We start from the raw sequence: 15894 nt of genomic DNA, 5'->3' as shown, positions 1-15894 counted from the left end.
CAGTCTTACGTTGGCAAGCAAGTAATTATATTATAAAATGTGATAAGCAAAGTGATGTTGAATCTCTTCACCGTCTTCAGAATTCAATAGGTTTTTATTTTATCTCCTCCCAGATTTTACCTTTTCAGATTTGAGTCCAAAAATTGAACTCTAAAATAGCTTCCAGAACTGTCTTTTGACATCTTTCTTCTCTCACTTTGGGGTTTGCTTCATTATTCTCTCTCTTGTTCAGCAGACTGGAGTTTTCTGTTGCTTTATGTAGGACAGACTATAGCTGCCCCGTAGCTTCGAAGCTTTACACGCTTCAGGAATTGACGTTACTCCCAATTCCAATAGCAAATATCCGAGAGGAAAGCAGACTGTTTCTGAGTGGGTGGGGTTGTCTCCCTTGGTCTGATCGGCGATATGGGACCTCACAGCATAAACCAACCTACCTGGCGATGGAAGGGTCTTGCCCGGGATGGGAGTGGGCAGAGTTGTTGACTGAAGGGCTAAGAAGACATCTCCAAGTGTGTTTACCATCTAAGCGAATCCCCCAAAGAGAGGGACAGTGGGAGCAGTGGGCCAGCCATGTCTGGGTGCTGAGTGAGGAAACAAAGGGTGACACTTCCTACCAGAGACACTATTAGACAAACAACATCTCAGAAGGTTTAGAACACACGTGCCTTTTCTAAAAAACAACAACTGTAGATTATGCCCTAGCAAAGCTGAAACTGAACCTATAATACAGGATGCAGGAGTGGAATTCACCCAGGATGGCCATAGGCAGACATCGGTTCCATGGCTCTGCAACAGACCAAAGAGGATTTCGTTTGGAAGGTCAAAAGGCTCCTTGGGGCCAGTCTCAGAGAAGCTAGTCGTCAACATTGCCTGGTGGTGTTCTGTTCAGAGCCTGGGAGTACAACGAGGACACGTAAATTGATGTGGTGAAGGCCTATGCATTTTGTGATCAACAAGAAGAAAGAAGGTCAACTTAAAGCACCAGAAAAAGACAAAAGTTATAGAAAACTTTTGTGGTCCAAGTATTTTAAAAGCAATATTTTAAAAACTCTAGATATAAGGATGGCTTGGACTCAAACTCTGAAACTGAAGAGGAGCATAGCTGTATGTTTTTCTTTGGGTAATTTTTAAAAATAAAGAAAAGTACCAGTTAGTAAATTTTTCTGACACTCACTTTTTAAACTTAAGGGGAGTATATATTTTCAAAGATTCTTAGGGCTGAGGTTCTGTTTTTACTACCAACAGCATCTCCTTCTTCATACCAACTACTTTGGTATTTTTTGCTCAAAACATGTCACAATTACACCAAATAGATGAGGTTTTTCCTCACACTGACAGCTAATTCTTCACCCTTCCGGACACCAGCGAGGTGTTCTACGATTTAACTCAATTCCGACACCAACTACCTGGAGTTACACAGACCCCACAGGTAAGGACTCGGTCCCATGAGATGACTCCTGCTTCAGACACTGATTCCAGGTCTGGGCCACCCATATTTCTGACCGACTGGCTATATATCGGGGTTCCCATGACCTCCTCCTTGGGTTCAATAATTTGCTAGAATGACTCACAGAACTCAGGAAAGCACTTTACTTACTAATTCTGGTTTATTTTAAAGGTTACAACTCAGGGACAGCCAAGTGGGAGAGATGCTAGGGCGAGGAAGGGCCGCCTGGAGCTCCCTCCCAGCAGCTCGATGTGTCCACCCACCTGAGAGCCCTCTAAACCCTATCATGTAGGGTAATTATGGAGGTTTCATCACACGGGAATGACTGATGAGATCATTGCCCAATGCTGATCAACGCAGTCTCCAGCCATCTCTCCTCTCAAGTGGTTGGGAGGATGGGGCTGAAAGTTCCAACCCTCTACCACAGGCTGGTCTTTCTGGTGACCAGCCCGCAAACTGTCTAGGGTAGGGGGCCTCAAACTTTTTAAACAGGAGGCCAGTTCACTGTCCCTCAGACTGTTGGAGGGCTGGACTATAGTTTAAAAAAAAACTATGAACAAATTCCTATGCACACTGCACATATCTTATTTTGAAGTAAAAAAACAAAACGGGAACAAATACAATATTTGTATTTGCATGTGGCCCGGGGGCCATAGTTTGAGGACCCCTGCTCTAGGGTCTCAGCCACCAGTCATCTTATTAACATCAGTTGTCACTTTGGAGATTCCAAGGGTCTTAGAAGCTCTTATATCAGGATCTGGGGGTTAAGAACAAATATTCAATAAAAGATGCTCCTCTCACCCCATCACTCAGAAAATTACAAGGCTTGCCCTACCCGGTTTGGCTCAGCGGATAGAGCATCGGCCTACAGGCTGAAAGGTCCTGGATTCGATTCCAGTCATGGGCACATGCCTGGGTTGTTTACTCGTTCCCCAGCAGAGGGCATGCATGAGGCAGTTGATCAATGATTCTCATCATTGATGTTTCTACTTTTCTCTCCCTCTCCTTTCCTCTCTGAAATCAATACAAATATATCTTTTTAAAAAAGAAAATTATAAGGCTTTTGGGAGCACTGTGTCAGGAACCAGGAACAAAGACCAAATATATATTTTTATTATATCACAATGTCACGTTAGGACATCCAGTTTAAAATGGCAGATCAACCACATGTGTTAATCCATGCCCAGGTTTTAGGCTCTATGCCCAGTAGAGGGTTTGCAGAAGACAACCAGTCAATGATTCTCTCTCATCACTGATGTTTCTATCTTTCTATCCCTCTCTCTGAAGTCACTAAAAACATACTTTTTAAAAAGTGACAGTAAAGGGATCAGAAGACAAGAGACAAGGAAGCAGAGATTTCAAGAAATCTTTGGGAAATGGAAAGCGACTGAAGTAGCGGTGGCCATAGGGAAGAAGAACAGCCTAAATGCCTGCAGTGGGTGTCGAGGGCATTGATGAGAAACTGTCCGGTTGGCCTGCAGCACCCAGGAAAGGCCCAGCCACGGGGGAGAAACCCTCCATAGCTGGCAATGCGGTCCTTCCCCATCTGGTTATTTTCAGAGAATGCCACCAGTCAACAAAGGGTTCAGGCCCAGCGTGGTTCCAAAGGCCACTTTAGTGTCTCAAGCCTAAATATGACACGGAGAGGCCTCCAACGTGGGAGCCAACAAACTGGGGAGAGGAACTTAGAGGAAACAGAGACCATGAAGAGAGGAGGAAAAACTTCAAACACAAGGTGAGAGCCAATATCCTGTTCTTTTAAAGATCTTTTAAAAGGATGCTGGAGCCAGGAAGAGGAGGTGTGGAACAGAGGATGCCATGGAAAAGGAGTCATCAGAGAATAAGAAAGCCTGTCTGGAAATTAAATGTATGAAGAATTAAACAGAAGGATTATGTAGACAAAACGGTGGAAGCGTAGAGAAAGGTGAAGATTAGGGGGTCCATCCAGGCTGTTCACTGTTCAACCTACATGAATCCCAGGAAGGCAGAATAGAGAAGAGGATGCGGGACGTAAAATAAATAACAATATTGTTTAAATTCCCAGAAATTAAGAACACAAATCTTCAGATAGAAATGCCCACTGAATATCTAACTAAGAGGTAAAAAAGGAACCATTTCCTCACAAAGTTTTAACATAACTAAAAACAAAGAAAAATCCTAAATATTTCTAGAAAGAAAAAAGAGCCATATACAAATGATTTAGAATCAGAAATAAATTTCTTAACAACACAGAAGAGAGAAGGGTGAAAGCCTTGAAAATTTGGAAGAAGAGTTATTTTCAACCTGGCGTTCTCTCAAACAAGATCCAAAAGTTTACCTCCTATGTACACTTTCTTAGGATGTTGCCTGAGAATGTGTTTCTATCAAAAAAGGAAGCAAAGCCAGAAAAAGACATGGGATCTAGGAAACAGAGCTCCTGCCAGGAGAGATGGGGAGAGAATGCCCCAAGTCATGGCCAGGTATCAGGCCCAGACTGAAGCAAGAGGGAGAGGGAGTGTGGGAGAGGTCTCCAGAGGTAAAACAAAGAACCGCGGATTGCCGTCTCACAGACCGGTTGGAGTACTTGGAAATTTAGTCGTACAAAGGAAACTAATCAAATGAAAACACAAAGTAGTTATTGACCTCAGGAAAGACAAAATGTACAAGAAGAGACATAATCACTTTACAGACTAGACTCAGCGGTGGACCATATTTCACAGTCAAAAGAAATCACTAGAAATACAGATCATGCATTTAGAAATTAGGTCAAAAGGAGGATATGTAATGCATGGGGGAGAGAAGTATATGTGGGGAGAGCGAAAAACATCTAAATCTTTACCTCCCATAAAAGACAGTTTGGGATAATGTCTTAAATTAGTAAACCAAGAAATAGCTGTATAGGAATATATTTTTAAGTAAGGTAATACAAATGAGAATCAACAGCTCAAGAGCATTGAAAGTGACTGCTGGGAGCAGGTAGGGTTAGGGAAGGGAACAGCTATTTTTCATTAGAAATACTTTGATACTAGTACAAGCAAAATTTTTAGAGTATTTACACAAACTTGATATTTTTAAAAAATGATTTAAAATCAACTAATGACAAATGCTGGCAAGGATGTGGAGAAAAGGGAACCCTAGTACACTGCTGGCAGGATTGCCGACTGGTGCAGCCATTATGGAAAACAATATGGAGTTTCCTCAAAAAATTAAATATGGAACCGCCATTTGACCTAGTGATCCCACTTCTAGGAATATAACCTAAGACACCTGAAACACCAATCAGAAAGAATGTATGCACCCCCATGTTCATAGCAGCACAATTTACAATAGCTAAGATCTGGAACAGCCCAAGTGCCCATCAGTAGATGAGTGGATAAAAAAGCTGTGGTACATTTACACCATGAAATACTATGCAGCAGTAAAAGAGAAGGATCTCTTATCCTTTGAGACAGCATGCAGGGACCTGGAGAGTATCATGCTAAGTGAAATGAGTCAGTCAGAGAAAGACAAATATCACATGATCTCACTCATATGTAGAATCTAATGAACAAAATAAACTGATGAACTGAGTGGATCCAGAGACATGGAAGCATGGAGGGAAGGCGGGGAAGGTGGGTGGGTGGGAGGTAATCAACCAAAGACCTTGTATGCACATATATGCATAACCCATGGACATAGACAATAGGGTCATAAAGGCCTGGGGTGGGAGGTGAGGGTGGGCTGGAGAGGGTCAATGGAGGAAAAAAGGGGACATGTAATGCTTTCAACAATAAAGAATTATTTTTAAAAAATGGTTTAAAAAGAGCTTTTAAGGTAGTGGTTCTCAATCTTCCTGATGCCGAGACCCTTTAATACAGTTCCTCATGTTGTGGTGACCCCCAATTTCATTGTTACAAATTGAACATAATTAAAGCATAGTGATTAACCACAAAAACAATATGTAATTATATATGTGTTTTCTGATGGTCTTAGGCGACCCCTGTGAAAGGGTCATTCGACCTCCAAAGGGGTCGTGACCCACAGGTTGAGAACTGCTGTTTTAAGGGCTAATAGCACTTGTTTTGAGGAAATTTTAAAATAAATTTTAGCAATTCTGCAAATTTTAAATAAAATTATATTTCTTTTAAATTTAATAAGTATATAGAATTACTGGTATATGCATAAATGTACACATGGCTGCTAAATGTCAGTTTCTCCTGGGACTTAATTTAGATCATAAGGAGGCTTCTTCCCATGCATTCTCCAATCCAGGCATCTACCAGGTGGTTGCTCCATGGAACACACCATCTTGCTAGCCACTCCCAGGAACTCTGAGGTCCTCTTTCCTCCACCGCTGGTCCCCATCGGGAAACTGTGGACTCAGTCTTTTCAGGAGAATACTGTTGCTGCCACATATCAAGGGACCCCACACACTTCTTTAGTTGGAATACCACTGCACAAAATTATCTTGATTTATTATATTTTAATGGAAGGATCAAGAGTAATAGGTTATTAACACAGAAAAATAACCCGGGTAGATGAGGATGTAAAGAAATTGAAACCCTTGTGCCTTGCTGGTGGGAATGTAAAATGGTGTATCTGCTGTGGGCAACAGTTTGGTGGTTCCTTAAAAAAAGTAAACATAGAAAAAAAAGTATAATGATATTACCTTATGATCAAGCAATTTCACTTCTGGGCATACCCCCAAAAGAATTGAAACGGGGACTCAAAGAGATATTTGTATAACCATGTTTATAGCAGCATTATTCACAACTAGTAGCCTTGTGCACGAATCTGTGCACCAGTAGCTCACCACCGCCCTCCTGTAGCTCCCCCTGCCCCCTCCCTCATAGCTTGCTGCCCTGCCCCTCCTGAAGCTCTCCGCTGCCTGCTTGTAGCCAGTAGCTCGCTGCTGCCCTACTGTAGCTCCCTCGGCCCCCCTGTCCCCCCTCATAGCTTCCTGCCCTGCCCCCTCTTGTAGCTCTCCGCCACCCACTTGTAGCTCACTGCCCACCCTCCTGCTGATCCGTGATCCTGTCGTTATGTGGTCGGTTGTTACGCTTTACGGTGTAACAAACATTTGCATATTACATTATTATTATATAGGACAGCCAAAAGTGTAAACAACTCAAGTGTCTATAAACAGATGACTGGATAAACAAAATGTGACATATACATGCAATGAATATTATTCAGCCTTAAATGGGGATGAAATTCAGATAGATGCTTCAACATGAGAGTGAAATAAGCCAGACTCAAAGGAATAAATAGTGTATGATTCCATTTATATGAATGATTTAGAATAGGCAAATTTATAGATTTAGAAAGTAGAACAGAGGTTACCAGGAACTGGGGAGAGGAGCAATGGGGAGTCAATGGTTGATGGAGACAGAGTTTCTGCTGGGATGTTGAAAAAGTTTTGGAGATGGATAGTGATGATGGTTGTATAACATTGTAAATGTACTAATGCCACTGAACTGTATATCTAAACATGGTAAAATGGTAAATTTTGTCATATATTTTTATTACAACTTTAAAAGAAGAAATATAAGATGAGAACTTTTCCTGGAGGAGGTGGTTCCCATTGTAGGTGTTCTCTCATTTCTAATCTTCTCCACTGCATTCAAGAGACTTCTTTGTGGAATGCCCCCTTTCTTCAGTCTCCAGCAGTGCAAATTGCCACTCACTTTGGGGAAACTTCACACCCTCTCTATTCACCTTGCTGCTGCATAATCTACTTCCCACCCTGTCAGTCAGCGATGCTGCGTAACAAAAATCCCAGTGGCATACAGCAACAGATGCCGCTTCTCTCTTAGTGTTTGTAAGAGAGCAAGAGTTTGATTGATCAACCATAATATTAACAGTGATACAGTCAAGGGACAGAACATTTCTATTATCTAAGGTTCCTTATGGTGCTCTATTATGGTCACACACACTTCTTTCCCACTCTCACCCTTTCCTTAACCCCTGACAACCGCTAATATGTTTCCTATTTCTATGATTATGTCATTTCAATAACATCATATAAATGTAAGCATGAAGCATGAAACCTTTGGGATTGGCTTTTTTTTTTTTCATTCAGCATACTTCTTTGGAGATTAATCTAGACTGATGCATGTGCCAATAATTTGTTCAGCATCTTGGATCTTTAAATTTATGTCTCTTGGTGAAGTTGGGAAGTTTTCAGCTCCACCCTCTTTCCTTTCTCTTTATCAACTTGTGAGCATTAGTGTAGTGTTAACAAGAAGGTATAAAACCTGGTCCTTCGCTGTTGGAAGGTTTGCTTCTGAAATGGAGAGATTCCTGGGTGAACAACCTTGGTCACAACCTCTAATCACCATGGACCGTGGTTTCCTTTTCTGGTTATTTTTTTCAGAGGGCTGTTTTTATTTTAAGTTTATTATTTATAACAGTTGACATTCAATATTATTTTATATTAGTTTCAAGTGGATAGAATAATGATTAAACATTTATATAATTTATGAAGTGATCCCTCCTTAAGTCTAGTACCCACCTTGCACCATCCATAGTTATTACAGTATTATTAACTATATTTCCTATACTATACTTTACATACAGTTACTGTTTCATAACTACCAATTTGTATTTCTTAATCCCTTCAAATTTTTCACCCAGTCCTCATACTCCCCTCGCATCTGGCAGCTATCAGTTTGTTCTCTGCATCCATAAATCTGTCTCTGTTTTGTTTGTTCATTTATTTTGTTCTTTGTATTCCACATAGAAGTGAAATCTTATATGGTATTTGTCTTTCTCTGTCTTATTTGACTCAGCACAATAATACCCTTTGGATCCATCCATGTTGCAATAGTAAGATTTCATCCTTTTTTATGGCTGAGTCATATTCATATAACATCTTTATCCAGTTGTCTACTGATAGGCACTTAGATTGCTTGCATATCTTGGCTATTGTCAACAATGCTGCAATAAACATAGGGGTGCATATATCCTTTTGAAACAGTGTTGTGGATTTCTTCAGATAAATATCCAGAAGTGGAATTGCTGGGTCATAAGGTAGTTCTATTTTTAATTTTTTTGAGGATCCCCCATGCTGTTTTCCACAGTGGCTGCACCAATTTGCAAGCTCACCAACAAGGCATGAGCGTTCCCTTTACTCCAAATCCTCACTAACACTTGTTGTTTGTTGATGTATTGATAATAGCCATTCTGACAGGTGTGGGTTTTAATTCTCATTGTGGTTTTAATTTGCATTTCTCTGATTATTTGTCTTATCTGTATGCCTCTCTTTAGAGAAGTATCTATTCAGGTCTTTTGCCCATTTTTAAATAAAAGTTTGTTTGGGGGATTTGGGGGTATTAAAATGTATTAGTTCTTTATAAATTTTGGTTTTTAACTCTTTATCAGGTGTATTATTGGTGAATATCTTCTCCCAATTGGTAGGTTCTCTTTGCATTTTGCTGTGCAAAACCTTTTCAGTTTGATGTAGTCCCATTTGTTTATTTTCTCTTTTGTTTCCCTTGCCCATATATCAGAAAAAATGTTGCTATGAGAGAGGTCTGAGATTTGACTGCCTATGTCCATGGTCAGCAAACAGCAGCTCGCGAGCCACATGTAGCTCTTTGGCCCCTTGAGTGTGGCTCTTCCACAAAATACCACGTGCGGGCGTGCATTAACATTGCAATTGAAACTTCGTGGCCCATGCGCAGAAGTCGGTATTTTGTGGGAGAGCCGGTATTTTGTGGAAGAGCTACACTCAAGGGGCCAAAGAGCCGCATGTGGCTCGCGAGCCGCAGTTTGCCAAGCCGACCATTGGCCTATGTTTATTTTTTCTTCGAGGAGTTTTATGGTTTCCAGTCTTACATTTAAATCTTTAATCCATTTTGAGTTTATTTTTGTATATAATGTAAGAAGGTAGTCTAGTTTCATTTTTTTGCATGTATTTGTCCAATTTTCCCAACACTATTTACTGAATAGACTGTCTTTACTCCATTGTATGTTCGTGCCTCCTTTGCATTGACCATATTAATTGACCATATAGGTGTGGGTTCATTTCTGGGCTCTCTAATCTATATGTCTGTTTTTATACCAGTACCATGCTGTTTTGATGACTGTAGCCTTGAGGTATAGTTTGATAACAGGTAGCATGGTACCTCCAATTTTGTTCTTTCTCAATATTGCTGTGGCTGTTTGGGGTCTTTTGTGGTTCCGTATTTTAGGATTATTTGTTTGAGTTCTGTGAAACATACCATTGATATCTTGATAGGAATTGCACTTAATCTATAGATTGCTTTGGGTAGTATAGACATTTTACCAATGTTAATTTTTCCTATCCATGAGCCCAATATAAGCTTTTATTTATTTGTATTTTCTTCAATTTCTTTCCTCAATGTCTTAAAATTTTCTGACTATGGGTCTTTTACCTCCTTGGTTAAATTTAATCCTAGATTTTTTAAAATACAATTGTAAATAGGATTTTTTTTTAATTTCTCTTTCTGATAGTTTGTTATTGGTGTGTAAAAATGAAACCAATTTCGGATTATTACTTTGTATTCTGCTACTTTACTGAATTCATGATCAGTTTTAATAGGTTTTTGGTAGAATCTCTAGGCTTTTTTCTATATAGTATCATGTCATCTGCAAATAATGACCATTTTACTTCTTCCTTTCCAATTTAGATGCTCTTTATTTCTTTTCCTTGTTTGGTTGCTGTGGCTGGGACTTTTAATACTGTGTTGAATAAAAGTGGTAAAAGTGAATATTCTTGTCTTGTTCCTGACCTTAAGGGCCACACTTTTAGCTCTTCACCATTAAGTATGGTGTCATATATGGCCTTTATTATGTTGAGGTATGTTCTCTCTATTTCCACTTTGCTGAGAGTTTTATAGGGTTTTGTTTTCTTTTGAGGATTGAATAAGCCAATGTATATGAAAGGAATCTGTAATATTATAATTGTATATTCTGTAAAAAGTAAAGTAGGAGTTTGATTTGGCTATCTGTTTAGTTGTTCATTCATTCACATATTTTTTAAGTCTCAGGTACAAATGAAAGCATGAAGCCTTGCTTTGGAAATTCACTCTAGGAAGAGCTAGGAAGCCAGGACTGTGTGACAATTGTTCCTTGGCCCTCCTGTTCAACTTCTCCCTGAAGTCAGCTTTCAAAACCTGAAAAATAAACACAGTTGGAGTGGAATATGTGAAGTCCTACAGAATAATAGTGAGGTGCCCAGAGAGCAAATAGCTTGTTGGACTGGAAGCCTTTATAAATTTAAGGGCAAGATTTGCAGTGGACAAGCTGCAGATTGCTGTTCTGAACTCCTTCCTAGAAGTGGCTGCCTGTACCTCACTATGGACTAGGAGATTCTTGTGGGCAGGGCTTTGTCTCCCTGAATTTGAATCCCACTGTCTAGCACCATTCTTGCTCACAGTAAGTCCTTATGGGGTAGAACCAACTTAGCTGCAACGATGAGCATTCTTGGTTTTGGACTTGCAGGTTGGAGCCCTCCCTCGACTGTGCGATGTGCTGCGGGTGCTGCGGGAGGAGCGGGACCAGTGCCTGCAAGAACTCTCTGGAGAGAGGACAGGAGACCGTGGCACGGTGCCGCCAGCCCCAGGTGTGTAGCCCACCTTAGTCCACTCCTGACATGAATCGTGTCCAGTTCCACTGTGTCAGGGGAAGCTGGGCCTCTGGACCAGGATGGGGATGTAGGGGCTGGGCCAGCTGTATTCAATCAGGTAATCAGCTCGTGATCAGTGTATGCACACCCCAAAGCCAGATTACCACCATTCTTTCTTTCTCTGGGCTTGTGCACACAGCCAAGGTTTTTGTACCATTAACGTCTGCGTGATAACTTCACCAAGTTTGGTAAGAATTCCTTGTCAAGGCATGTACCTCTCGTCCATTCTCTCACCTCCAATGCTAGTTTGATGAGTAAGCTAGTCAGAATGACAGGGTTGGGTCAGAAAAGCCTGGGGTCTCTAGTGTGCGACCATGGACAAATTATTGAACCATCTGGGCCACAGATTCCTGTCTATAAAGTGGTTTCTACTTCAGAATTATAATGATACACGAGAGAAAATATGTTAAATTTATCAATTTAAATATGAATTCTTATTACTAATCAAGACTTTACATATTATTAATTTGATATTTAAATGTTAATTTTATTTCCAGTCCCTTCCTTAACATATCTTCTTTGCTTTCCCTCATCTAAGGACAAGGAAGGGTTGCATTAAGAAAACAGTCCATTACAGGTATTCAAATAAAAACTTGTACACGTGTGTTCATAGTAACACTAGCCTAGAGATGGAAACAATCCAAGTGCCTGTCAGCTGATGAATGATAAACAAAATGCGTGTATGTCCAATGGAATATTATTGGGTCTTAAAAAGGAATGAAGTACTGATACATACTACAGCATGGATGAATATTAAAACATGTTAAGTAAAGAAGCCAGTTATAAAAGATCATGTATTACATGTTTCTATTTTTATGATATGTCAACTTTAGGTAAATCTTTAGAGACAGAAATCAGACTTACATTTAAGTATTTAATCCATTTCAAGTTTATCCTTGTGTCTGATGTAAGTTGGTGGTCTAGTTTCATTTTTTTGCGTGTACCTGTCTAATTTTCCCAACATCATTTATTGAAGAGATTGTCTTTATTCCATTGTATGCTCCTGCCTCCTTTGTCAAATATTAATTGACCATAAAGGTGTGGGTTTATTTCTGAGCTCTCTGTTTTGATTATAGTGGCTTTGTAGTATAGTTTGACATCTGGTATTGTGATTCCTCCAACTTTGTTCTTCTTTCTCAAGATTGTTGAGGCTATTTGGGGTCTTTTTTGATTCCATATAATATTTTTTTCTAGATCTGTGAGATATTCCATTGGTATTTTAATAGGAATTTCACGGAATCTATAGATTGATTTGGGTAATACGGACATTTTAATGATGTCAATTCTTCCAATCCATGAACACAGTATATGTCTCCACATATTTGTATCATCCTCAGTTTATTTCCTCAATATCCTATAATTTTCCAAGTACAGGTCTTTTACCTCCTTGGTCAAATTTACTAGTATTCCTAGGTACTTTATTCTTTGTTGTTGTTGCAATACTAAATAGAATTATTTTCTTAATTTCTCTTTCTGATAATTCATTATTGGTGTCTAAAAATGCCACCAATTTCTGAATATTAATTTTTTATCCTGCTACTATGGCAAATTCATTTATTAGACCTAGGAATTTTTAGGAGTTTCTATGTACAATATCATGTTATCTGTGAATAATGACAGTTTTACTTCCTCCTTTCCAACACAGTACTTCCAGTACCATGTTGAATAAGAGTGGTGAAAGAGGACATCGCTGTCTTGTCCTGATCTTAAGGGGAATGCTTTTAGATTTTGCCCATTGAGTATGATGTAGGCTGTGGGTTTGTCATATATGGACTTTATTATGTTGAGGTATGATCCCTCTATCCCTACATTGCTGAGAGTTTTTATCATAAATGGGTTTTAATTAAATGCTTTTTTTTGCATTTATTGACAACGTCATGTGATTTTAATTTTAAATTTTGTTTATGTGATGTATCATGTTTATTGATTTGCAAATATTGCACCAACCTTGCATTTCTGGAATAAATCCCACTTGATCATGTTGTATGTTCTTTTTAATGTATTGCTGGATCTGCTTTGCTAATATTTTGTTGAAGATTTTAGCATCTATGTTCTTTAGGGATGTTGGCCTAAACTTTCCTTTCTATTCAAGTCCGTTGCCCATTTTTAAATAGGGTTGTTCAGTTTTTTGTTGAGTTGTAGGAGTTCTTTATATATTCTGGATATTAGCCCCTTGTAAAATATATGATTCTCATATTGTGTAGATTGCCTTTTTACTGTGTTGAGTGTGTCCTTTGATTCACAGAAGTGTGTAAGTTTGCTGTAGTCCCATGTATCTGTTTTTACTTTCATTGTCTGTTCTTTTGGTGGTGTCATATCCAAGAAAGCATTGCCACATCCAAACTCACTAAGATTTCCCCCTATGTTTTCTTTTAAGAATTTTGTAGTTTTAGCTCTTATAGGTTCTTGGTCCATGTTGAGTTAATTTTTGTATATGGTGTGAGGTAAGAGTCCAACTTCATCCTTTTGCAAGTGGATATCTAGTTTTTCCAGCACCATTTATTGAAAGACTATACTTTTCCATGGAATAGTCTTGGCAAATCTGTCAAAATTCACTTGACCATATATGTGAGGGTCAATTTCTTGGCTTTCTTTTCTATTCCATACGTCTTCATGTCTCCCTTTATGCCAATACCACATTAATTTGAATACTGTGCCTTTAGTAAGTTTTGAAATCAGGAAATGTGCGATTTCAATCTTGTTATTTTTTTTTCAAGATTGTTTTGGCTATTTCAAGGTCCCTTGAAATTCCATAAAAATTTTAGGGTGGATTTTTCTATTTCTGTAAATAATATTAAATAAATATTAAATGAATAAATATTAAGTAAAATATTTCTATCACTGGGATTTTCATAGAGATTGCTAAATCTGTCAATCACTTTGGGTAGTATTGACATATCTAGCAATATTCAGTCATCAAATCCATAAGCCCAGATATCTTTACATTTATTGCATCTTCTTTAATTTCTTTCAGCAACATTTTATAATATTCACACGGGTTAGTTTATTCCTAAGTATTTTATTCTTTTGGAAACCATTATAAGTTGGATTTGTTGCATTTTTAAAATGTTGTTTCACACTGCTTTACTTAGGGGGTTCTGTTTTCACTCCTCAATAGATTTTATGTATTTCTCACACTTCTTCATGCCTTGGCTCATCTGGTTCTGAAAGTTATTCAGTGTCATCTTGATCAGCCAACCATCTTCATAACAAGATTTGTGGACCAGCCCAAGACTTTCTGCACGAGCTTCATTCATTCCAGTTACTTCTGATAAAGGAGAACAGAGTTCACTAGCAGCTTTCACACTTTCCAAAGCACCAAACTCATCTTGTTTGTTCAATTATGTCCCAATTTCAGGCAGACTTCATGAAACAACATTTCCCAAAGCTTCCTGTGCAAAAACTGCTGATTCCCACTGTTCCAGGGCTATTTTCTGTTGCTACCCATTCATGTTTCTCTGTGAATTTACTCACTTAGAGCAGACTGGGGCTGCTGGACAGCATCCAGATGGTGCTCGTCCTCAGGCCCCAGGGCTGGGGGACCAGAGCCGTGGGCGCTGCCTAGGCGGCATGCAGGCTGCAGACCACGACCTGCACACGCCGCGCTGCTTGCAGCTCTTTGTTTGCTGGAGTGTGGGAGTCACTGCACAACTCCCTGGCCACCCGAGCCATTGCGGGTGGAGGTGAGTTGGCTCCCTGAATCTGTTTTTTAATTTCCTTTTCAGGTTGTTTCTCATTAGTGTATAGAAATGCAACTGATTTTTGTATGTTGATTTGATCCTGCAACTTTGCCAAATCCATGTATTAGTTCTAACAGTTTCTTTTGTAGAATATTGCGGGTTTTCTACATATAAGATCATGTCATCTGCAAACAGAGGTAATTTTACTTCTTTCCTTCCAATTCAGATGCCTTTTATTTCTTCTTCTTGCCTAATTGCTATAGCTAGTACTTCCAGTACTTCCAGAAAACAAATGCCCAAAGCAGGCATTCTTGTCTTGTTCCTGGTCTTACAGGAAAAGCTTTCAGTCTTTTACCACTGAGTATGCTGTTTGCTCTGGGCTTTTCATATGTGGCCTATTCCTAGCTTAAGTTTTGTTTGTTTTTTCTTTTTATCATGAAAAGGTATTAAATCTTGTCAAATGCTTTCTCTGCATCTGAGATGATCATGTGATTTTTGTCTTTCATTCTGTTAATATGGTGCATTACATTGAATGATTTTCATATGCTGAATCACTCTCACATTGCAGGAATGCTTTTCAATTCAATTCAGTTTTCTAGTATTTTGTTGAGGATTTTTGTATCAATGTTCATCAGTGATATTGGTCTGTAGTTTTCTTGTAGACTCTGTGTGCCTTTGGTATAGAGTAATGCTGGTCTCATAGAGTGATTCTGAGAGTGTTTTCTCCTTTTCAGTTTTCTTTTGGAAGAGTTTGAGGAGGATTAGTGCTGCTAATTCTTATTTAAATGTTTGGTAGAGTTCATTAGTGAAGTCATCTGGGCTTTTCTTTTTTGGAAGATTTTTGTTGTTACAGATTCAACTTCCTTACTGATTAGCAGTCTGCTCAAATTTTCTATTTGTTCATGCTTCCATCTTGGTAAATTGTGTGTTTCTGGGAATTTATCTATTTCATCTAGGTTGTCCAGTTTGTTGGTATATAGGCCACATATATCTTTTTGCAATACTCTTCTCTCCAAGTCATGACCTTTGTTCTTCAAATTCTTGAGCTGTTGGTTGTCGGGTTTCCCATTGTCCACTATGGCCAGTCGCATGACTCCTTCCCTGGCTCCAACCACGGCACTGTGCCAGCACTGCCAAGAACGTGGCCACTGTGCCCA

General features: G+C 39.2%; 1 protein-coding gene across 1 annotated transcript in view; it reads left to right on the top strand.

Moving 5' to 3' along the window:
- SCTR (secretin receptor) overlaps positions 1-15894 on the top strand; it is a 74492-nt gene that overhangs the window by 7795 nt on the left and 50803 nt on the right. Inside the window, exon 2 of the mRNA XM_059704680.1 lies at positions 10874-10994. Within this exon, the coding sequence (XP_059560663.1) occupies positions 10874-10994 (121 nt within the window). The remainder of the gene's footprint in view (positions 1-10873; positions 10995-15894) is intronic.

Source organism: Myotis daubentonii, chromosome 7 (assembly GCF_963259705.1).
Source record: "Myotis daubentonii chromosome 7, mMyoDau2.1, whole genome shotgun sequence".
NCBI classification, from domain to species: domain Eukaryota; kingdom Metazoa; phylum Chordata; class Mammalia; order Chiroptera; family Vespertilionidae; genus Myotis; species Myotis daubentonii.
Note: the sequence above shows the minus strand (reverse complement) of the source record. Positions and strands in the feature narration are given on the sequence as shown.